This window comes from Bubalus kerabau, chromosome 12 (genome assembly GCF_029407905.1).
Source record: "Bubalus kerabau isolate K-KA32 ecotype Philippines breed swamp buffalo chromosome 12, PCC_UOA_SB_1v2, whole genome shotgun sequence".
In the NCBI taxonomy this organism is placed as follows: domain Eukaryota; kingdom Metazoa; phylum Chordata; class Mammalia; order Artiodactyla; family Bovidae; genus Bubalus; species Bubalus kerabau.
The window spans coordinates 33,157,477-33,181,962 of NC_073635.1; the positions used below are offsets into that span (position 1 = coordinate 33,157,477).

The following is a 24,486-nucleotide window of genomic DNA, read 5'->3' on the forward strand; positions in this document are numbered from 1 at the left end:
GGGTAAAGTAGGGGAGGTGACAGTAACCATCTCCTAACTTACTGAATCTGACTTTGGCTGGAAGTGGTACAAGATGAGGTCAGAAAGGCAGGTAGAGGCCAGATGATACAGGGCTTTGAATGTGAGAATAAAGGTCAGAAACATAGGAAGGTCCAGCGGAGATGGCAGTGGAGGCAAAAGGAAACCAGGTAAGTGGCCCAGAAGCTAACAAAAGCCAAATTCGGTAATGCAACATTTTCTTCCACCAGATTAGCAAGGACTAAATTATAATGGGGCTTCCCTGGTGGCTCAGACAGTAAAGAATCCTCCTGCAATACTGGAGACCTGGGTTTGATTCCTGGGTCAGGAAGATCCCCTGGAGGAAATGGCAACCCAGTCCAGTATTCTGGCCTGGAGAATCCCTGTGGACAGAGGAGGCTGGCGGGCTATAGTCCATGGAGTCAGAGTCTGACACAACTGAGTGACTAAGCAGCAACAAATTAGCAACAACTGGGGAGAGTGAAAAGACAAGCATTTTCACTCACTCAGAGTACAGACTGGTACAACCCTTTAGGAAAGCAATCAATATCAAGAATGTGAAATTCAGCACTGTGCCTGAGGATGCAGATTCATAGTCTCACCATTGACAGCAATTTATAAAACTGCTGTACTGCACACCAGACAGAGGAGTTCCCATTTCCTGGTGACCTCCCCTCTGCGTGGCCGGTCCCATCTGCAGCCCTTTCTCTGGTCTAGCCTCAGCAGCCCTCCAGCACTGTGTCCTACAATCCTCCATTTCCTTTTTGACAAGTCAAATTACACTTAATTTAGTGTTAAACATGGAATCACTCAAAGCACACAAAAGACTTCTAGAAAACCCTTTGGTCCAATCTGTCCGACCTGCAGACAATCCTCATTTTACAGGAGCAACACAAGGTTAACATGACTTGCTGGAGAATGAACAAAGGTTTGAAGTATCTTGATGTTTCCACATTACATGAAATATTTAATAACTCATTACTTCTGAGCAACGTGGTTGGTTAGCCCTCAAAATTCATAAACACTGTAGTTTATAACAGTCACTGTAGTCAATAAATGCTCTTGAATGAGAAAAGCACTGCCTTTTAAAACAAGTAGACATCTACTTTAGGTTATTTTCCTGTAGTTTATAAAGTCCACAGGAAAATAAAACAACCTAAAGTAGATGTCTACTTAAAAAAAAAAAAAAAAAAGGCAGTGCTTTTCTCATCCAAGAGCATTTATCAAGGATTTATGAGACAGGGGCTTCCCTCATACATAGCTCGGTTGGTAACGAATCCCACCTGCAATGCAGATCCTGGTTCCTGGGTTGGAAAGGTCAGCTGGAGAAGGGATAGGCTACCCACTCCAGTCTTCTTGGGCTTCCCTGGTGGCTCAGCTGGTAAAGAAGTAAAAATCGCTCAGCAGTTATCTCTTTGCGACCCCATGGACTATACAGTCCATGGAATTCTCCGGGCCAGAATACTTAAGCTGGTAGCTTTTCCCTTCTCCATGGGATCTTCCCAACCCAGGGATCGAACACCTGTCTTGGGAAGTTTTTTTTTTTGGGGGGGGAGGGTGGATTTCATTCCATCAACCTAAACCAGATGTCATCTGATTCCAAGCACTTGCATACCCTTCCTTAACATGCTTTTATCAGGGATGGTTCATCTATGATTCAAGGTAAATGAAGGACAAGCAGAAATTCCGTCAAATGAAGAAAGCCAAGTATGGGTGTTTTGGGCCAAGGCAAGCGTATGTGCAGAACTTGGGCAATGCACAGAATTTTCCTAATAGAGCCATCATGTAGGAAAAGAATATTTAGTATGACCTGGACTTCAGAGTTACAGACAGCTGTTTTAATATTTCTGCCCTGGATGAAAACTGCAAACTCAACAGATCACGATGTTGTCACCAAACACTGTGTGACACCATGTTGTGTGTTTTACTTGGCTTCCAATCAAACCTCCACAACCACCCCGGAGGGGGAGATCTTTCATTCCTCTTTGCAAAGGCAGCAGAAGCAACACAGGCTAAGCAGTGTGCATTACAAGAGGATCAGTAAGTGGGAAGTCTTGAAGCCACTCTAACAGTAGCTACAAGAAATGAAGAGAAAGGGAGACTAAAAAGGCCGGAGTGAAGAAATGGCTGTGACACTCATAGAATAGAATTTTCAAATAGGCAGTGACTTCAACTGGTGCCTAAGTGGCACCATCAACTTACCTTGAAAAACACAGAACTGGAATGCCAACAAATGCAATTCATTACGGTTTTCCTTTTCTGCAGTAGTGGTAAACAATTTCTTTTGCCCAACAGTCATGTTTAAGCATAACCCTCCACCACTCGGTGCGCATCTTTAAGGGCAATTAATAACCAACCACACCCACTGTGTTAGGTTAGGGATCCAAGACTCAGTGCCAGGTCTGCTGGACTCCAAAGCAGACCTACGACCATTCCGCCACCCCAGATAAAACCGAAGGCCGCCAACACCAGGGTTTCACTCATTCACAGCATTTACCAACATTATACACAGGTTCTTGTCTCTAACAATGGGGAGAGAACACCCTTTAAACAAGCTCACTACAGGTACTACCACAGAATCCTGAAGGCAGGGGAGTGGGATGGGATCAAGCCCCTACTGGGTGTTTACCACATCCAATTAAAAATACCCAGGAAGTAACAGAACCCAAAATATGCTCCAAATACACTAAGTAGCTTTAAAATATTATCACTATGAAGCAATAAATCCTTGCCCAACTCTCCCCCCTCATAACCTTGGCACCTTACTTGACTTGTGCCTCTGCTTCCTTTCATGCAGAATGGGCAAAACTGAACTTATTCCAAATTTTTTGAGTACATTTTATTAAGTGCTTAGAAGGCCACATCAGTTTAAATAAAAAAGGTCTTCCAGTTTTTAACACACTGCTGCATAAATGGTCTATATAGCTCAGGCTTCAAAGTTAAGTTCCTGATCCTCAAAACACATCTATTTATGATGCAATCAGGAGTAATCAACTTTTCCTGAACTCAACTGTAATGCAACAGATAATCTTTCACTCATTATATCCCCCCCCCCCAAAAACAGGGATTTAATAGGCTATTTTCCAAGAAGTAAAAATACTTTACAAATAATATCTGGCAGTTTATTAAAAAATGGAGCATACTGAACAACAAACTATCTTACACCTTTCAGGAAGAAAAAACACTAAATTTGAGAAGACATCACCCACTCAATTTGGACACAACACCTCTACTCAATTAAGAGAATCATTTGCACAGTCCAGGTCTTTATTTTTACACCCATCAGGCCATGAATTCATAGGGAATGGGCTCCAACAGTTCGGGTTCCTTTCCATTGGTCCTCACAAAGTGTGCTTCTCTGGGTGGAGCAGGCTAAAAAAACACAAGGGAGTAATTATATAAAGTACTGTAACTCAATTTCAAACTGCTCCCAGAACCAATAAAACACTCAACACCAAGAAACCCTGCCAAGCACTCACCTGGCGCTTCAGCTGAACCCAAGTCCCTTTCTCTTTGGCTTCCTTCTTTTTCTGATCATTTTCCTTCACACGTTTCAGGAAGCTATCTCGGCTCTTAGAGTGCTTAATATGCTCGATACGCACATTAATTCTCTTGGCAAGAATCTTGCCCCTGGAGAAAAAAGAGCCTTGTAAGTGCTTCATCAAAAACACAGCCTAAATTCAGAGAATCCTTTCACGGGTTTTACTTTAAACCATGAACCTCTACCCACAGACAAGATGACAGCAAATTTACAATCATTTATTAAATCTTGCTGAATTGGGTGTTGAGGCAAACATCCGCATTCATAACCTCTCTTCTGTGAGATGACAGACTCTGAAATACCAAATAATTTAAGCAAAACCAGACCACAAATAAAATGTACAACTTATTAAACGTCTTACTTTCTGAAAACTGTAACACTTAGTTAACATACTCCGTAAGGCTTTAACATTGTAAGGTGCAAACTAAGTTTATTACAATGTTTCCTCTGACAGGTTACAAGACAAACACCCAGTTTGCCTGAGTTTTAAAAGGTTATTTCCTTTGCCCCACTTGAATGACCAATAAAGACATAAGTCCAATTGGCAAAGTGAAAGGGGGTGTGAGGCAATATACAAAGAATTAGACCTTACTTACTTAACTTGTTTGTTTACAATGATGCCAACAGCATGCTGGGTGACATTGTAGACTCTCCCAGTTTTACCATGGTAACATTTGTGGGGCATTCCTTTTTGAACAGTACCCATTCCCTGTTTAGAAAGGAAATCAATGTTATGCCAGCAATTTCCCCCCTCCTTTTAAACCCAAAGTAAGATATTTTAATTTTTTTTTCTTTAAAAGGCAACTCAAGAGCTCTCAGAGCCGGTGAAATGTCATTTTCACATTGCTTTAAGCAATCAAAAAGACAATCATCATTAAGCTCTGGAGTGCCAGGACACATACACTCAAGTTCTTATGATTTCTCCCCTAACTTTTCCACTAGCTGTTAAAAACAAGTAATGAGAAAATTCTTAAGACTCAAAAATAGCATTTTAAAAGCTTGTTTTTGAAAGTAAAATTACAATAGCCATTCTACACTCTAAGGAGCTCCTTCTCAGTAAATGGATTTCCCCTCGATTAGGAAGACAAAAAAATGCAATACACACTGTTCAAATTTCAACACAACTTTTCTAACTTCTAATGTTACTCTGTGGTTAATTCTCCAGTTTTATAATTTACCTTGATATCTACAATATCACCCTTCCTGTAGATTCGCATGTATGTGGCCAAAGGAACAACTCCTGCAAAAAGAAAAAGAAAAAAAAAAAAAAAAAACAAAAAACAAAAAACACAAAATAGTCAATATCGAGAATAAAAGAAATACTAGCCTTCAACACACTACTTTTTGGCTGTTAGAAGTACTTTATCTTGATAGCCAACAATTTAGAAATTATATATAATATGCATGTTTTCTATTTATTAAAAGGCAGATGCTGATTAATCAGTGTCATTTATTAACAACACACTGTATGAACTGCAACACACAGGCAATAAACCAGGAGGAGGGCAGCTCCACTCACCATGTTTTCTGAAAGGCCTGGAGAACATGTAGCGGGTACCCCGCCTCTTTCCCTTTGTGTTGGTCATCTTGGCGAATCACTGAAACCAGAAAGCACAGAATACTCAAACACAGTGTCAACATTGTCATCTTCTCCTTTAACCAAAAAACATGTAATTACAAATGCACTCATTTCAGTAGCAACATCAGAATTAGGCAACAATCTACAAGGTTGGCTCATCAATCAATAGCTCTTATAAAAGGGGAAAAAGCAGTAATTTTACCAAGATTTTTGCCAAAATTGCCTAAAAAGTCTAAGAAGCAGAACTGGATTTCAGAATCCAAACCAGCACTTTCCCTACGAGAATATAAAAACACAACAGGACCCTGGCATACTATTTCTGAGACTGCCAAGAGCACTGGAATTACTAGAAGGCAAAACACAAAACTCAGTCTTTTATTTTTGCGTGTTGGATAACCCCCCCCCCACCTTTCAACCTACAGGTTTCTCTTATACAGCATCTATTAACTTATCAAAACTCTCTGACTCACTTCACATATCTAATTACTCAGTTGTTTACCAGGAAATGTAAGGTTTATCTATGCTGTTAAACTTTTCACTTTGTTTCCCAAAAGCTCAAAATAATGGTTTTAATTGCTTCAGATCACCCAAGAGAACTACCATTGCTGGCAACGACTCCTACCACAAGATCACAAGTTTAAACACAGTGTTCTAACCTAAATCAATCTCTCAATATGTTACCATATCTTCAAAAGAAGTGACTCCCAAGAATTTTTTTCATATGACTTGCCTGGCAAGGAAACAGAATGTTTTAGCTAACCCATCCAAGTTAAACCACTGTGCACACTGTTACTTCACATTCTACTAATTACTCTGTAATGGTCTATACAGGAAAAGAATATTAAAAAAAAGAAAGACTTATGTATAACTGATTCACTCTGCTGTACACTACAAACTAACATTGTAAATTGACTGACTATATGCCTATAAAGACTTTTTAAAAAAGATCCACAACAAAAAAGAAAGCAAGAAGAATCTATCAAGCCTAAATACTGCCTCAATTCTCAACTCTACATTTGTACTAAGTTCATATAAACTCGCCTTACGTTCATAAACAAGGAGACATGCTCCGTGGGTATCAGTAATGTAAGTCATTTCTTCATTACTGAGCCCACTAGTTAGAAATCCATTCACGACCCAAGACACATGACTTGCCTTTCCCAAAGTCAAAATGAGATCCACTATGCAAAGAAATAGAGGAAAACAATATAATGGGAAAGACTAGAGATCTCGTCAAGAAAATTAGAGATACCAAGGGAACATTTCATGCAAAGATGGGCTCAATAAAGGACAGAAATGGTATGGACCTAACAGAAGCAGTAGATATTAAGAGGTGGCAAGAATACATAGAAGAACTGTACAAAAAAGATCTTCATGTCCCAGATAATCATGTTGGTGTGATCACTGACCTAGAGCCAGACATCCTGGAATGTGAAGTCAAGTGGGCCTTAGAAAGCATCACTATGAACAAAGCTAGTGGAGGTGACGGAATTCCAGTTGAGCTATTTCAAATCCTGAAGGATGATGCTGTGAAAGTGCTGCACTCAATATGCCAGCAAATTTGGAAAACTCAGCAGTGGCCACAGGACTGGAAAAGGTCAGTTTTTATTCCAATCCCAAAGAAAAGCAATGCCAAAGAATGCTCAAACTACCGCACAATTGCACTCATCTCACATGCTAGTCAAGTAATGCTCAAAATTCTCCAAGCCAGGCTTCAGCAACACGTGAACCGTGAACTTCCTGATGTGCAAGCTGGTTTTAGAAAAGGCAGAGGAACCAGAGATCAAATTGCCAACATCCACTGGATCATGGAAAAAGCAAGAGAATTCCAGGAAAACATCTATTTCTGCTTTATTGACTATGCCAAAGCCTTTGACTGTGTGGATCACAATAAACAGGAAAATTCTGAAAGAGATGGGAATACCAGACCACCTGACCTGCCTCTTGAGAAATCTGTACGCAGGTCAGGAAGCATCAGTTAGAATTGGACATGGAACAACAGACTGGTTCCAAATAGGAAAACGAGTACGTCAAGGCTGTATATTGTCACCCTGCTTATTTAACTTCTATGCTGAGTACATCATGAGAAATGCTGGGCTGGAAGAAGCACAAGCTGGAATCAAGATCGCCGGGAGAAATATCAGTAACCTCAGATATGCAGATGACACCACCCTATGGCAGAAAGTGAAGAGGAACTAAAAAGCCTCTTGATGAAGGTGAAAGAGAAGAGTGAAAAAGTTGGCTTAAAACTCAACATTCAGAAAAGGAAGATCAGGCATCTGGTCCCATCACTTCATGGGAAATAGAGGAGGAAACAGTGTCAGACTTTATTTTTTGGGGCTCCAAAATCACTGCAGATGGTGACTGCAGCCATGAAATTAGAAGATGCTTACTCCTTGGAAGGAAAGTTATGACCAACCTAGATAGCATATTCAAAAGCAGAGACGTTACTTTGCCAAGAAAGGTCCCTCTAGTCAAGGCTATGGTTTTTCCAGTGGTCATGTATGGATGTGGGAGTTGGACTGTGAAGAAGGCTGAGCGCTGAAGAATTGATGCTTTTGAACTGTGGTGTTGGAGAAGACTCCTTAGAGTCCCTTGGACTGCAAGGAGATCCAACCAGTCCATTCTGAAGGAGATCAGCCCTGGGATTTCTTTGGAAGGAATGATGCTAAAACTGAAACTCCAGTACTTTGGCCACCTCATGCGAAGAGTTGACTCATTGGAAAAGACTCTGATGCTGGGAGGGATTGGGGCAGGAGAAGGGGACGACAGAGGATGAGACGGCTGGATGGCATTACTGACTCTATGGACTTGAGTTTGAGTGAACTCCGGAAGTTGGTGATGGACAGGTAGGCCTGGCGTGCTGCGATTCATGGGGTCGCAAAGAGTCGGACACGACTGAGCGACTGAACTGAACTGACGGAGCACATCTCGCAGTTTGGGCAACTCTGGCTGCTGCTACAAACTAGCCTGCCAGCCTCCTCTGTCCTGGGATTTCCCAGGCAAGAGTACTGGAGTGGGTTGCCATTTCCTTCTCCAGATCTTCCGGACCTAGGGATTGAACCCGGGTATCCCGCATTGTAGGCAGACGCTTTTCCGTCTGAGCCACCAGGCAAGTCCACAAACTAGACAAAAGGACGCAAAAACTAAGGCTAAGCGGCTTCTTACTTAACTCCCCTCCCCGCCCCAAACTTCTAAATTAGACAGAACTATTCAGAAATCCCTGTACTCAACACTTGCTGCCCTACATTAATACACCCGTAGCCAAAAAAAGCATTTTCCCTTTCTCCAACTGCGGCCCCAAGACAACATTTAAACGACCCGAAATCACTCCCTCTGTATGAACGACTAACGGCCTCGGTTTCTTAGTCCAGGTGGACTCTGGGCACCTCTGCTGTTCTCCGACCAGGACCCCAGGCTTACACACACACCTCGCCAACCAGTTCCTACCACCCTGAAGCCCCTAGCCCGCAGCACATATACTTCAGCTTCTGCAACGAGGATAAGGATGGCACCCTGAAGGCATTCGAAAAGAAAGGGTCACGCGGCCCCAGAGCCGGTCCGAGGAATCCCAGGTCAGCAGGGCTAAAGCCGTGCAAGCGCAGGAGGGACCAGTTCCCTTGCTCCGACAGGCCCGAGTCACGTCACCCAGGGGCCGCGGCCCCGCTTCTCCGGGGCTCTTCCCCTCAGCAGGTCGCGGCCTCGGCCCAGCCCCACGCCCGCGGTCCCGGGTCTGGATGGACACGGCGCCACCACTCGAGCCAGCGGCCCCCGGAGAAGCTAGACAGCCTTTCTAGGGCTTCATGCGCGGCCTCAGCCGCTACAGGGTTGAAACTCACGCCTGAGGGGCCGGTAAAGAGACGAGAGACGGCGGGAGCCACGCGCTGGCCTTTACCTGGAAGATGGCGGTTCCGGCCGAAAAGAAGGAGGCGGGGCCGCGCATGCGCCTTTCAAGGCCCTTTGAGCTGCCCACGGCGCTGCCTGAATGAAGAAACGCCTACCTACAGCCATTCTTTCTTAGGGGGTGAGGTTATTGTCCCTGAGGACGAGGAGAGCCTGTGAGGATACTGTCATTTCTTGCGAAAAAGAGGGCGAGGTAATCGACCGACACAAGCTGACACTTATCTCTTGCCAGACAGCCCGGAAAGGGGCCTTCGGGGGGGGGGGGGGGGTCCAACGGGCGCCGACGTCCCGAGCGTGCTGACGTTAGCGCCTGCGTCAGACGCCACGCCGGGTGCGGGCGTGTGCGTGCGTCCTCGGTTAGCATCCGGGCGCGCGAGGTTATAGGTCTGTCCTCGCTGCTGCAGTCAATGGGGATGGCTATGTGGGCAGAAAAGTTAGGCTATAGTGAAGAAAGCGTGTTGTCCGGTTTGTACGTGTTTCAAACCTTTTTTTTCTCAATGCGTAAAAGCATAGTACACACCTCCTGGTAGGTTTGTGCGTGTTACAACCACTTTGGAAAGCCACAGGTCAAAATCTAGTGAAACGGAAGATGTACGAATAATCAGATTCCGGGGATTTCCCTGACGGTCCAGTGGATGGGACCCCGCTTTCCCAATGCAGGGGTCCCTGGCTCCATCCCTGGTGGAGGATCTAGATTCCTATCTGTCGCATCTTGTGTTGCGACTAAAGATTCCGCAGGTTTCAGTAAGGATCCTGCTTGCTGCAGCTAAGGCCCTAAGATGGGGGCGGGGGTGGGGGGGGCGGGGTGGCAAATAAAGAAGTCTTAAAAATACCAGACTCTGGCATTTTTAGTTGTTGGCCGTTACAATCACTCCCTTCCAGCTCCCACAGGTCATCTTTCCTTTCTTACGATTCTCCTTGCTAAGGCTCCTTGGATAAACGCAGGCTCTGCCTTCTCCCTGACAGCATCTCCACAGTTGAGCGTCGTCCTCAGCTGCACACAGGCCATCTGCAGTCACTATAATAAGTCATATCTGGGCTGTAGTTTGCGTGCATGGACTTTGTTTTCTTCAACAGATAGCAGTGTTAAGCCACGTGGCTCAGATGGTAAGGAATCTGCCTGGAATCCGCCTGCAATGCGGGAGACCTGGGTTCCATCGCTGGGTCAGGAAGATGCCCAGGAGGAGGGCATGGCAACCCACTCCAGTATCCTTGCCTAGGGAATCCCATGGCGGACTAGAGTCCATAGGGTCACAACTGAGAGTCGGACACTACTGAGCGACTAGCACACACGTGCACACACATACACACGATTTTAGTTAACTTAAAAAAAAAAAAAATCCTGGGAATTCCCTGGTGGTCCAGTGGTTAGGACTCTCTGAGTCCACTGCAGGGGGCATGGATTCGAACCTTGGTCTGGAAACTAAGATCCTGCACTTCAGTTCAGTTCAGTCATGTCCAGCTCTTTGATACCTGATGAACTGCAGCACTCCAGGCTTCCCTGTCCATCACCAACTCCCAGAGCTTGCTCAAACTCAGTCCATCAAGTCGGTGATGCCATCCAACCATTTCATCCTCTGCCGTCCACTTTTCTTCCCACCTTCAATCTTTCCCAGCATCAGGGTCTTTTCCAAGGAGTCAGTTCTTCACATCAGGTGGCCCAAATATTGGAGCTTCAGCTTCAGCATCAGTCCTTCCAATGAACATTCAGGGTAGATTTCCTTAAGGATTGGCTGGTTTGATCTCCTTGCAGTCCGAGGGACTCTCAAGAGTTTTCTCCAACACCACAGTTCAAAAGTTCTGACAAAATGTGGTCCACTGGAGAAGGGAATGACAAACCACTTCAGTATTCTTGCCTTGAGAACCCCATGAATAGTATGAAAAGATCCTGCAAGCTGCGAAGTAAAAAAAAAAAAAAAAAATCCTTACTTGTCATAGTAAAATTGTTCTATGTCAAATTTCTATTTTTTAGCAGATCCTGTTATTTATCTTACTCATCAGTGGATCTGGACTAAGGGTAACATGGTTATTACTCTTAGCCTAAGAAAAACATAATTAGTATGAAAATAATAGTATAACAAGATGAATTCCAAAATTAAATGTGTTCTTGCTGTGGCCTACCGTTTTAGACTTTGTACATATGTATTTGTGCATATGTATGTGTATATTATCGGAGAAGGCAATGGCACCCCACTCCAGTACTCTTGCCTGGAAAATCCCATGAATGGAGGAGCCTGGTAGGCTGCAGTCCATGGGGTTGCTAGGAGTCGCATACGACTGAGCGACTTCACTTTATTTTTTCACTTTCATGCATTGGAGAAGGAAATGGCAACCCACTCCAGTGTTCTTGCCTGAAGAATTCCAGGGACCGGGGAGCCTGTTGGGCTGCCGTCTATGGGGTCGCACAGAGTCGGACATGACTGAAGCGACTTAGCAGCAGCAGCAGCAGGTGTATATTGTATATCTTTGTACATATGTGTGTACATATGGATGTGTGTATTATATATATATATCTGTCTATATACATATATTTGGGTAGAGAGGGAGAAACTGAGATAGAATTTTTAAATATATATACCCTGAAATGCACTGATCCTAAGTGTTCATTTGGATGATTTTTGACTAATATATACAATCTACTATATACAATTAGTATATATACAATATACTAATATATATACAATCTATATATACAATCAGTATGTATACTAATATATACAATCTTATAACCAATATCTCCAAGCAAGATTAGAACATTGCCTATGTTTCTTCCCAGGTAATCCCCTCCCCAACTAGAATAATCCAATATTCTGATTTTTATAACCATAGATTAGTTTTACCTATTCTTAAATTTCACATAAATGGAAATGTATGTACAGTATGTACTCTTTGTTGTCTGACTCTTTTTTTTTCAGCTTAGTGTTTCTGAGTTTCAATTATGTTGTTGCTGGTATCAGCAGTTGAATTTATTTTTTATTGCTAAGTAGTAGTCCACTGTATGAATATACCACAGTTTGTTTATACATTCTTTTAATGGAAATTTGGTGGTTGTTTTTTTTCCCTTGATTTTATGCTGTATGAATAAGTTTTAGTCACTCAGTTGTATGCAACCCTTTGTGACCCCATGGACTGTAGCCTGCCAGGCTCCCCTGTCCATGGAATTTTCTAGGCAAGAATACTTGCCCTTCCCTTCTCCAGGGGATCTGCCTGATCCAGGGATTGAACCCAGGTCTGATTCTGGGAAAGATCGAAGGTGGGAAGAAAAAGACGACAGAGGATGAGATGATTGGATCGTATCAATGAACGTGAGTCTGAGTAAACTCTGGGAGTTGGTGATGGACAGGGAGGCCTGGTGTGCTGCTGTCCTTGGGGTTGCAAAGAGTCGGACACAACTGAGTGACTGAACTGAAATATTCTTGAGGATATGTTTTCATTTCTCTTGAGTAAATACTGAGAGCATTGCTTGATCATAAGGTATGTCTAACTTTGGAGAAAATTGCCACATGGTTTTCCAAAGTGAACCCTTATTTTATTTATTTAGCATTTTCCTCTGAAGAGAGACTACAGCATTTATTTTTAACACAGGCTTTTAAAGTAGGTTTGTGTCATTAGCTCCATTGTACAGATCTGAAAACCAAAGTGGTTTCCTAAATGTCTGATGGTCAGTTTATCCCATTTGAGATCATTAACTGTAAAAAGAGTAAGAAAAGGCTTGAAACTTAAAAAGAAATGTGAAGTAAATTAAATGTAGAAAGTAGGAAAACTCAAAATTCATTTAATATTTATAAGCATCTAGATTAAAACAGGTACCGTTCTGAGGGATGGGACCATAAAAATGAATAAAACATGATCCTTGCCTTCAAGGACTCCAAAGAGCTTGGTGGAAGAGGGAGGCCACAGACTGTTCTAGGTGGACTAGCAGAGGACACGGAGTGTGAGCAACACTGGAGTTCTGTGGCTCATTCACTGCGCCAAGGTGAGCGGAAGGGGTGGGATAGAAGAGTCCCTGGGTGAGAAAGGAAGCTTTGCAGAGAAGGCTGAACTTGATGAAGGAGGCACTCTTTGACCAGAGAACCTGTAGCAAGGGTATTTTAGGCAGAAAATATCACTGCTTCTGTAAAGGCATACAGATGGATAATAACTTTAAAAACTCAGAAATGAAAGTCACCTAATAGCTTTAGAAAACAAGGTCAACAAACGAACTGGAGTGTGACATTGAAATGAAACCAATTTTTGACTTCCCTGGTGGCGCGGTGGACAGGAGTCTGCCTGTCAACGCAGGGGACACGGGTTTGATCCCTGGGCCCGGAAGATCCCACATGCTGTGGAGCAACTAAGCACCTGAGCCGCAACTACTGAGCTCGCACTCCAGAGCCCACGCTCTGCAACAGGAGAAACCACTGCAGTGAGAAGCCCGTGCACCGCAACCAAGTGGAGCCCCCGCTGGTTGCAACTAGAGAAAACCCACGTGCAGCAACGAAGATCCAGCACAGCTGAAAATAAATAAAATATTTTTAAAATAATAATAAAATGAAGCCAATTTTATGATTTTGCACCGGACTTGAGTAAAATACTAAGCAAAATCTGTAAGTTTGCTCACTAAAGTAAGTTCATGGGACTTCCCTAGTGGTCCAGTGGTTAAAAAACTCCACACTCCCAATGCAGGGATGCAGGGAGCATGGGTTTGATCCCTGACCAATCTAGACAGCATATTAAAAAACAGAGACATTGCCTACAAGGGTCCATCTAGTCAAAGCTATGGTTTTTCCAGTAGTCATGTATGGATGTGAGAGCTGGACTATAAAGAAAGCTGAGCACCGAAGAATTGATGCTTTTGAACTGTGGTGTTGGAGAAGATGCTTGAGAGTCCCTTGGACTGCAAGGAAATCCAACCAGTCAATGCTAAAGGAAATCAGTCCTGAATGGAAGGACTGATGCTGAAGCTGAAACTCCAATACTTTGGCCACCTGATGTGAAGAATTGGCTCATTAGAAAAGACCCTGATGCTGGGAAAGATTGGAGTCAGGAGGAGAAGGGGAGGACAGAAGATGAGATGGTTGGATGGCATCACCAACTCGATGGACATGAGTTTGAGCAAGCTCTGGGAATTGGTGATGGACAGGGAGGCCTGGTGTGCTGCAGTCCATGGGGTTGCAAAGAGTTGGACACGACTGAGCGACTGAACTAAACTGGGGAACTAAGATCCCTCATAGTGCGTGGCTCACTAAATAATAAGAATAATAAAGTAGCTCATGTCTCTATTTCCTTCCTGTGGGAAGATACTAGCCAAGTGTACATTTTGTTTTATTTGGGTTTTCAGAAGACACTGGCAGTTTAACTCCAGCAAGGCAAAATTTCTAAGCTAGGAGAAAGCATGGATGTGTCCTCTTATGTGTGAGACTCTAGTTGAAGACTCCGCTTGAGTATCAGTAACCTCCCTTGGATTTGCCTTTGTCTTGGTGGATTGGCACGAGGACAATTTCAAGAACTGATGAGTTTCTAGTATAAAAAGCATATAATGAGAGTTCTTGTCTCCGGGAGAATGTCACTGTAATGATAGCCAAAATAATGAGGCAGAAATACCATGAATAATTGAAAAACACATGGTGAAGAATAATTATGCAAAATAATCTTTTTTCCATTAAAATTTTCATTTGAGATCTTGAGAAGAAGCAAAAAAAAAAAAAAAAAAAAAGAACAAGAGAAACTCTTTAAAAAAAAAAAAAAAAGAAAGAAATCAAGTAAGACAGGACTTTCCTGGTAGTCCAGTGGTTGGGAGTCTGCCTGCCAGTGCAGGGGACATAGGTTCGATTCCTGGTCTGGGAAGATCCCCCATGCTGCAGGGCAGCTGAGGCTGTGTGCCACAACTCCTGAGCTGACATGCTGCAACTACCGAAGCCTGCCTGCCTAGAGCCCGTGCTCTGCAACAAGAGAAGCCCCCGTTCGCCACAACCACAGAAAGCCCACACAGTACCAAACACTCAGGGAAGCCAAAAATAAATATTGATTCTAAAAATCAAGTAAGACAGAGTGTACCCTTTCAGAATTTGATTCTCTCCATGAAAAAGGCATAAACAAGCATGTGTCCATGGGATTAGGCATTTAAACTGAATCTCAACTCCCTAACTCAGATCCACTTTATCTGCATCCAGATTTTTCTGTTCCGAAATCCTACTTCTTCCTCTAGCTTCTAAAATATCTTTAACTGCCGTAGACACTAAGGCCAGAGCACCATGAGGAAGAACTGAATCAAATATCAGGAGCCTTGAGGCAGAAAGTGTATTGAAGGGAAAGCTGGGAAAGCCATTGCAGTGATTTATGGAGACCTAGTTATGCTTTGACAGTAAGGCACAGCTTGGAAGTGTGGAAACAGATACAATGTAGGGTTTTCTAGTTTGCAGGAAGCACCTAGGAGATTGTCAGACTTGTAATAAATTCAAGGAGAAAACTAGTCAGTTGGAGTCAACTTATTCCTAACGATTACATTAGTTTTTCCAGGTAACACCATCACTTGGAGCCATTCCCATCTCTTCCAGGCAAACTTACTTTTTGTATTTGTAGAGAAGGAAGAAAGAGACTATCCCTCTGATCCCGTACTCTTGCTTCATAATAATTTTGAATAGGGCTGACAGACCAATTTCATGTCTATTGTTAGCCCTTATTGACTATGGGTACCTGGGCCTGCATTGAGAAATTTCTTCTTCTTTTTTTTAATGACCTTATTCAATGCTCAAAGCAATAAACATAATATTGAGTCTTTATTTCACTTCAAATTTCAAGAATCTAAGTTGAAAAATCAATCGGTCTCTCAAGGCCCAGGCTTCATTCATGTGGAAAATTAGAACTTACTGGTTCAGAGACAAAAGACTTTGTCTTAGAAAGGTTCAAAAGATTTCCTGGATGATAAATGGGTCTTACAGAATGCATTTGGATGAGTTAAGTGTAAATGAATCAAGCACAAGGGATTAAGTTATCCTTAATTTATTTCATTTCCTATTTATTTAGAAAAATGTTGCACTTTGGGGGCTTCCCTGGTGGTCCAGCCCTTAAGATGCTGCACTTCCACTGTAGGGGGTCCAGGTTTGATACCTGGTCAGGAAACAAAAATCCCACTTCCTGCATGGCTGACCAAAAAAGTTAAAAGAAAATGTGACATTTTGACTCCTTTCACCCCTTTCTCCCATCCTTCATCCCTCTCCATCTCTGGCAACCACCAATCTGTTCCCTATATCTTGTCTTTTTTTTTAATTTTAGAGTCCACATATAAGAGACATCAGGCAGTACTTCTCTGACTTTCACTTAGCTTAATGCCCTCAAGGTCATCCATGTTGTCGCAAATGGTAAGAATTCTTTCTTTTTTTACGGCTGAGTAATACTCTGTATTTTAGTAGGTAATATATATTTTTTTCAATATGTGTGTGTATATACAAATAAACTCTAAAGATATATCAATAAACTGTTAGAGCTAATAAATGAATTCAATAAGTTTGTAGGATACAAAATCAATACATAAAAGTCTGGTATATTTCTATATATATACATTGCTAACCATCAGAGAAATTAAGGAAAATTCCCATTTTTAACTACATCAAAAAGAATAAAATTCTTAATAGTTTTAACCAAGGAAATGAAAACCTGTATACTGAAAACTATACCACATTAAGGAAATAAACTGATGAACGCACACATAAGTGGAAAAATACTCCATTTTCAAGGACTGAAATGAAATTAATACTGTTAAAGTGTCCAAACTATTTGAAGCAAGCTATAGATTCAATGCAATTCCTATCAGAATTCCAGTGGCAACTGTACAGCTCCTGAATTGCCTTGAACTGACTTGGATTTTTAATTTATACTGTAATTAGGCTAATTTTGCTTCACTATTATTCTGTTATGTCTGTAAATTTCCAGTGAAACTGCTTGTTAGGTCAAATTTCTGGGAAAAGCACATAAATATGGAACTAGCACTTGATGAGACTTGTTAAAATTTCTCTTGGAGACACTTTAAAAAGAAATCCACAGAAGTTTTCTCAAAACAGCCTTTCTGGTTGTCAAGTGAAATAGGTGAGCAATTAGGCTTTGGTCCTCTGAGTAGACTCAGAATTTTCTGCTGACTGGCCGTGTCCTGTCTCCACTGCTCTGCTATCATTCAGGTCCTTGGCTGTACTCTCAGGGAATAAAGAAGAGTTTGTGGTTGAAATATTTTGACTACAGTACTTGCTGACAAAAGACTAAAGCCTTTTTAGCCATTAGAAAAATTACTTGGGCTACAGTTTCATAATGCCAGGAATTTCTGAAATAGAATTTTTTGGAAAACTGACAGTAACTTTAACCATTGTAATGAACCACAATGACATCAAAACCATCAAAGTGGTTTTGAAAAATTTTTAGCGCTGGAGTTTGTAGCTGAAGCAAAAAGTGTTATGTGAACAATCTTTGTCAGACATTATTTTAGTGCTGCTAATTTTCACAAAGCTTTCACATTTTGCAAATGCAATCACACTGCCAACTATTTTCTTCAAACTAGTTTTCAAGCATCTGTGATACTTAACAGTTGGTTTCTGTAGTATTTGAAAGCCGATTTAGGTGCACGAAATTGGTAAGGCTCAATTTAAATAATTTGGTAAAATTCTATTTATTTTTAGTTGATCTAGGAGAAGATATTTGAAACTGGAGAATAAACTGGATAGGAAACTTCTTAGGGTAGTGGTCTGATTTCTTTGGCACTGCTGCTGCTGCTAAGTCGCTTCAGTCGTGTCCGACTCTGTGCGACCCCATAGACAGCAGCCCACCAGGCCCCGCCGTCCCTGGGATTCTCCAGGCAAGAACACTGGAGTGGGTTGCCATTTCCTCCTCCAATGCATGAAAGTGAAAAGTGAAAGTGAAGTCGCTCAGTCATGTCCGACTCTTAGCGACTGCAGCCTACCAGGCTCCTCCGTCCGTGGGATTTTCCAGGCAAGAGTACTGGAGTGGGGTGCCATTGCCTTCTCACAGTGGATTCCAAAAAATTTAAATGTAAGTTTCGTAAGAGTAAGGACTTAGTCACTTTGTATCCAGTGCTGAGAGAGTGGAGCATGAACGTGGCTCAGTCGCGTCCAACTCTTTGCAACCCCCATGGACTGTACAATTCATGGAATTCTCCAGGCTTAGCATGTAGTAACTGCTCAAGAAATAATTGGAAAGTGAAGTCGCTCAGTCATGTCCGACTCTTTGCTACCCCATGGACTGTAGCCTACCATGCTCTTCCATCTGAGGTATTCTCCAGGCGAGAATACTGGAGTGGGTTGCCATTTCCTTCTCCAGGAGATCTTCACAACCCAGGGATCAAATCTGGGTCTCCCACATTGCAGGCAGATGCTTTACCATCTGAGCCACCAGGGAAGCTCAAGTAAATGCTCAAGAAATAATTGGAAATAGAGATGGAAAAAATGGAACTGGATGGGAGCAATAAGATAGCCCAATTGGTTCAGTGTTACTATGGTAATTTTTTAAAATACTGATTATTTGGCTGCATCAGGTCTTAGTTGTTGCACATGGGATCTTCCTTGGGGTCGGCAGGCTCAGTAGCTGTGGCCTGGTGGGCTTAGTTGTCCCACAGTATGTGGGATCTTAGTTCTCCAACCAGGGATTGAACACACTTCTGCTTCATAGGAAGGCAGATTCTTAACCAATAGATCACCAGGGCAGTCCCTGGGCACAACTTGATAACGCTTTGCTAGGTGAATGTTCCCATGCCCTGTATAACTCAGCAATTCTATCAGTAAGTACCTACAACTGCTTCTGCACATGAACACAAGGAGACATCCATAAGGACATTCATAGCAAGATGAAAATGGTATTTCCACCTTCTTTTCTGCAAGCATTGAATAGATGCAGAGTCTATCTCTGTGGATGAAGTGACCTAGAATTTTAGTTATATGAATAACTCATTAGGGAAGTGCTTAAAAATAAACAGAAGATTTTCATAGAACTACACATTCCTTTTTTACTCTGGGTAATTTTAACATGGCATCAGACTGGCAAGTCACCTCTAATAAAATATAAACTGAAAACAGATTTTTTTTCCTTCATTGTCTAGACTATTTAATTTTGTTCTCCTTTGCTATTTTGTCTAGTTTCCAAAGGAGCGGATTCATGTGAAATTTGTGGGAAGGCTGCTATTCAGAGTTTAATGCCATTATGTAGTAGCCCCGTGAAAATCCAGCAGGAAGAACGTAGATACTTCTAGAAGATGCTGAAAACTATTTGAAAAATGAAGAATTCATAGACATAATTTCTCTAAAGTCATCGAGTTGGAGATTGAATAAATGGATAATTGAATGAATGGGTTTTGTAATCAATTATGTCACCTGGTCCTAAAAATATTCCTCTAAGGGCTTCCCTAGTGACTCAGATGGTAAAGAATCTGCCTGGAATGCTGGGTTCAATCCGTAGGTCGAGAAGATCCCCTGGAGAAGGGAATGGATACCCACTCCAGTAATCTTGCCTGGGTAATCTCATCGAGAGAGGAGCCTGGCTTGCTACAGTCCATGGGGTCACAAAGAGTCGGATACAACTGAGTGACTTAGATTTTTTTTTGTCCTAGAGAATGAAGCATGTGATAAAGCCAGTGAGTTCCATGGTCAAGATCCCACTGGCAAATGACAACCTCTGTAAATGCATCTCTTTACAACATTGTGGTGATAGAGAAGACAGTCTCTGAGTTCGGGAATGCTAGTGCTGGTGGAACTCCTGGGGGGCAGGGAAGGCAAGCACATGATTGGAGCAAAGATCTATCCCACTGAGGCTGATTCTGCTGGAGGGGTCTCCTGCTTACCCCTTGGGGCACGGTGCCATCTCAGGGTCTCAGTGTTGATCAGATGCCAGCAGGTTGGACATTCAGCCCCTGAAGAAGCTCCCTCTATAGGGCCTCATTTAACTTGAATCACCTCAAGGGAGAAGGCAATGGCAATCCACTCCAGTACTCTTGCCTGGAAAATCCCACGGACGGAGGAACCTGGTAGGCTGCAGTCCATGAGGTCACTAAGAGTTGGACACGACTGAGCGACTTCACTTTCACTTTTCACTTTCATGCATTGAAGAAGGAAATGGCAACCCACTCCAGTGTTCTTGCCTGGAGAATCCCAGGGACGGGGGAGCCTGGTGGGCTGCCGTCTATGGGGTCGCCCCAGAGTTGGAGAGGGAATAAGCTACTGGCGTGTAAAGCTTCCACCCTGCCTCCTGTGTCCTTTGTTCATGAGCCCTTGGAGCAGGCTCGTGGGTGACGAGGAAAGACTTACACAGGTCCACAGGGTGGATCAACTTGACCACCTGATTATTCCTAGGGGCTAGGTTTTCCCCTCCTCATATCCATGAATTTATGTATTTGGAGAAGGGCCTTAAGGGAGATTGTTGTTGTTGTTTAGCCAGTAAGTCGTGCCCTATTCTTTGTGACCCCATGGACTGTAGCCTACCAGGCTGCTCTGTCTATGGGGATTCTCCAGGCATGAATACTCAAGTGGTTGGTATTTCCTTCTCCAGGGGATCTTCCCGACCCAGGGATGGAACCCACATCTCCTGCATTGGCAGGAGGATTCTTTACCATCTGAACCACCAGGGAGGCCCCTTAAGGAGCTGCTGCTGCTGCTGCTGCTAAGTCACTTCAGTCGTGTCCGACTCTGTGCGACCCCATAGACGGCAGCCCACCAGGCTCCCCCGTCCCTGGGATTCTCCAGGCAAGAACACTGGAGTGGGTTGCCATTTCCTTCTCCAATGCATGGAAGTGAAAAGTGAAAGTGAAGTCGCTCAGTCGTGTCCGACTCTTAGTGACCTCATGGACTGCAGCCTACCAGGTTCCTCCGTCCGTGGGATTTTCCAGGCAAGAGTACTGGAGTGGGTTGCCATTGCCTTCTCCCTTGAGGTGATTCAAGTTAAATGAGGCCCTATAGAGGGAGCACTAATCCAACAGGACTGTTGTCCTTAGAAGAGGAGGAAGACTAAATGTTCATTATAGCTCAGTAGAGCTGGAAAAAATTTGAATAAACAAAAATGAGGAACAAAGGGGAAAAAAGACGAGGAGACCTCAAAGAGCTCTCTCACCAGTGGCGCTCAGCAGAGAGGCCTGGTGAGGACTGAGAGAAGGCCGCCTTCTCTTAACCAGGAAGAGAGGCTTCACAGAAACCAGCCCTTGTGGCACCTTGCTATTGGGACTTTTAGCCTCCACAACATGGGGAAAGAAATGGCTGTTGTCTAAGCCTTCCAGGCTGCAGAATTGTAATCTGGCCACCTGTACAGATTCTGTACACATTCCAAAACACATTCCAGCCACACGTCTCTCCCACACCCTCCCGCCACTAAATGGTTTATTTTTTCCAAATCCCCGATCAGTGTGGTGAACCCGCTACCACTGCCCATGAATCAGGTGATCATTCCTCAGACCTCTTTCCCTTTTCTACAGTAATTCAGGAGGACGCGCCCTACCCTCCCTTCTTTCGGGCCACCCCTACTCATTGGCTCATCCCTGCTGTCTGGCTCCATCCTACCATGTACATCCATGAATAAATCCAGCCAGTTTCTCCTTCTCTGCAAGTGGCTGCAAGGAGCTTTCCATCGGTCCACCAGTGTGTGTTGAGAGGGGAGCAGTCAAGCTGTAGGAAGAGGTGCCACGGAGCGTGGACCGCCCAATTTGAGGTTTCTAGACCTGCAGAGTCTGGTCTCAGTGCATGGCATGCCCTGGGTGTGAGGGGTAGTGGGTCAAATGGTCAGTCCCTCTGGGGCCCTCAAACTGTCCAGGAGCTGCTTTTCAACTGCAAAAATAGTTATCAGCAGGACTATTTCCCTGGTGGTCCACTGGTTAAGAATCTGCCTGCCAGTGCAGGGGACATGGCTTCGATCCCTGGTCCGGGAAGATCCCACGTGCTGAGGAGTAACTAAGCCCATTCACCATAAGTACTGCAGCCTGTGAGCCTAGAGCCTGTGTTCAGCAATAAGAGAAGCCACTGCACTGAGCAGCCCACTCATTGCAACAAAGAGTAGCCCCCACTCATCGAAACTAGAGAAAGTATCCGCTCGCAGCAATGAAGAGTCAGAGAGAGTAAAACCAAAAAAATTACTGAAAAAAAATTATTAATCAGCAGTTGGCTTTACTTGGCTCTTATTGGGTCTTCCCAGGCCCTCCCCACCCCCAACCCCACCCCCATAGCATCTCCGTCTGCCACAGATTCTCACAGGCCACTGGGTCTGCAGCTCACAGGGCTTGTAACACAGCCTAGATTTGTTTCAGAACCTTTCATACCCTGTGCCCATTCAAAATGGGCAGCCTGGTAGGTTACCTGGTGAGTCGGTCAGAGGGGCACACAGCAACTCGTGGTTGAAGTTGCCTCTAATATCTCGGTGCTGTGTCTCCCAAGGGGGTGTGGGGTGAGGCACAGCAGCTGTCTCCCACTTGCTGAAGACAACATCCCAGCATGCCCCAGGCCCTGGGGACCATCAGTGATGCAGCAGCCCCTGGACTTCCCAGGGGGTTAACTCCCGACTCCTTGGCACGTGTTTTGCCAACGCACCTAAGGCTCCTGCCACCTCCTGATCCCCGAATCCAATTAGCATAATGCCATCAGAGTAATGGACCAGCATGACGTTCTGCAGAGTATCAAGGCAAACAAGCGCCCTCCCGATCGTGTCCAAACAGCAGGATTTGATTTAGTTCTGAGGCAGAACAGTTACGATAGAGTGTTGTTCTTGACACATGAAGACAAACTGCTTTTAATTTTTTTGCTGATAGAGAAGGAGGGTAGTGAAAGCATTTTACAGATAATTTGGTGCATACTAGGTGCCAGAGAGTTGGACTGTGAAGAAAGCTGAGCACTGAAGTATTGATGCTTTTAAACTGTGGTGTTGGAGCGGACTCTTGAGAGTCCCTTGGACTGCAAGGAGATCCAACCAGTCCATCCTAAAGGAGATCAGTCCTGGGTGTTCATTGGAAGGACTGATGATGAAGCTGAAACTCCAATACTTTGGCCACCTCATGCGAAGAGCTGACTCATTGAAAAATACTCTGATGCTGGGAGGGATTGCGGGCAGGAGGAGAAGGGGATGACAGAGGATGAGATGGCTGGATGGCATCACCGACTCGATCGACATGAGCTTGGGTAAACTCCAGGAGCTAGTGATAGACAGGGAGGCCTGGCGTGCTGCGATTCACGGGGTCACAAAGAGTCAGACATGACTGAGCGACTGAACTGAACTGAGGTGCCAGAACAGTGGAAACAGTGACAGACTTTATTTTCTTGGTCTCCAAAATCACTGCAGATGGTGACTGCAGCCATGAAGTTAAAAGGCGCTTGCTCCTTGGAAGAAAAGCTATGACCAACCTAGACAGCATATTAAAAAGCAGGGACATTACTTTTCTGATAAAGGCTTGTCTAGTCAAAGCTACGGTTTTTCCAGTAGTCATGTATGGATGTGAGAGTCAGACTAGAAAGAAAGCTGAGTGTTAAGGAATTGATGCTTTTGAACTGTGGTGTTGGAGAAGATGCTTGAGAGTCCCTTGGACTGCAAGGAAATCCAACCAGTCAATGCTAAAGGAAATGAGTCCTGAATATTCCTTGGAAAGGCTGATGCTGAAGCTGAAACTCCAATACTTTGGCCACCTGGTGTGTAGAACTGACTCATTGGAAAAGACCCTGATGCTGGGAGGGATTGGGGGCAGGAGGAGAAGGGGAGGACAGAAGATGAGATGGTTAGATGGCATCACCAACTCGATAGACATGAGTTTGAGCAAGCTCTGGGAGTTGGTGATGGACAGGGAAGCCTAGCATGCTGCAGTCCTTGGTATCTCATAGAGTTGGACATAACTGAGCAACTGAACTGAACTGAGATGCCAGAAAGTGTTGCCTTTGGAGCAGCCAACCCACAGCAACTCTGATGAGAGGAAGCCAGGGTTATAAACACGCTAGCCAGTCTCCAAGCTCCTGCTGGTGCCTCCAGGTACTCAAATCCAAATAAAAGCCAATCCTACAGGTTAGACCATGGGATAGGAGGCAGAGCAGAGGAGGCAGAGACTGGGTCAGAGATGCAAATGGAAACCAGCATGACATAGTGCACACTTGATAAACGAGTGAATAATTGGATTCTGATGTTAAGGGCTTCTCTGGGGGCTCAGTGATAAAGAACCTGCCTGTGATGCAAGAGACCCAGGTTCGATCCCTGGGTTGGGAAGATCCCCTGGAGAAGGGAATGGCTACCCACTCCAGTATTCTTGCTTGGAGAATCCCATGGACAGAGGAGACTCCCAGCTCCCACTGCCTGTTTTGAGACCCATGACCCAGGTCCCACTCGGCTCCAACTCTTTTCTCTTTCTTGCCCTCATAAGTAATTGTCTTATTTCTGAGCCATGTTCTATCTGTTTTTCTTTTCTCCGTGTATATTTTGTTTGGCATTGCTTAACATCTGCAGAGGATGAAGTGCA

At 43.9% G+C, this 24,486-nt stretch overlaps 1 protein-coding gene, 1 long non-coding RNA gene and 2 other non-coding genes across 6 annotated transcripts; 1 reads left to right on the plus strand and 3 right to left on the minus strand.

Moving 5' to 3' along the window:
- Window positions 1–3,118: 3,118 nt before the first annotated feature.
- Window positions 3,119–9,098, minus strand: RPL21 (ribosomal protein L21). 2 transcript variants are annotated; one of them, XM_055542499.1, is made up of 6 exons: window positions 9,034–9,098; window positions 5,079–5,157; window positions 4,738–4,799; window positions 4,156–4,268; window positions 3,498–3,648; window positions 3,119–3,390 (listed from the first exon to the last, which is right to left on the minus strand). In XM_055542499.1, exons 2-6 carry the CDS (start codon window positions 5,143–5,145, stop codon window positions 3,301–3,303), a joined length of 483 nt encoding a protein of 160 aa, XP_055398474.1. In that variant the 5' UTR covers window positions 5,146–5,157; window positions 9,034–9,098; the 3' UTR covers window positions 3,119–3,300. The 2 variants fall into 2 exon arrangements, with proteins under 2 accessions (XP_055398474.1, XP_055398475.1); XM_055542500.1 differs by having other exon boundaries at window positions 8,978–9,050.
- LOC129624868 (small nucleolar RNA SNORA27) lies at window positions 3,996–4,122 on the minus strand. Its single transcript, XR_008701195.1, has one exon. It is a non-coding gene; the product is annotated as a small nucleolar RNA SNORA27 (small nucleolar RNA).
- On the minus strand, window positions 4,370–4,440 carry LOC129624862 (small nucleolar RNA SNORD102). Its single transcript, XR_008701190.1, has one exon. It is a non-coding gene; the product is annotated as a small nucleolar RNA SNORD102 (small nucleolar RNA).
- Window positions 9,099–10,015: 917 nt separating the features above from the next.
- On the plus strand, window positions 10,016–19,344 carry LOC129624494 (uncharacterized). Of its 2 annotated transcripts, none has more exons than XR_008700989.1 (3): window positions 10,016–10,148; window positions 12,906–13,017; window positions 13,303–13,526. It is a non-coding gene; the product is annotated as an uncharacterized LOC129624494 (long non-coding RNA). The 2 variants fall into 2 exon arrangements; XR_008700988.1 differs by lacking the exons at window positions 10,016–10,148; window positions 13,303–13,526 and adding exons at window positions 12,253–12,515; window positions 19,157–19,344.
- Window positions 19,345–24,486: the final 5,142 nt, after the last annotated feature.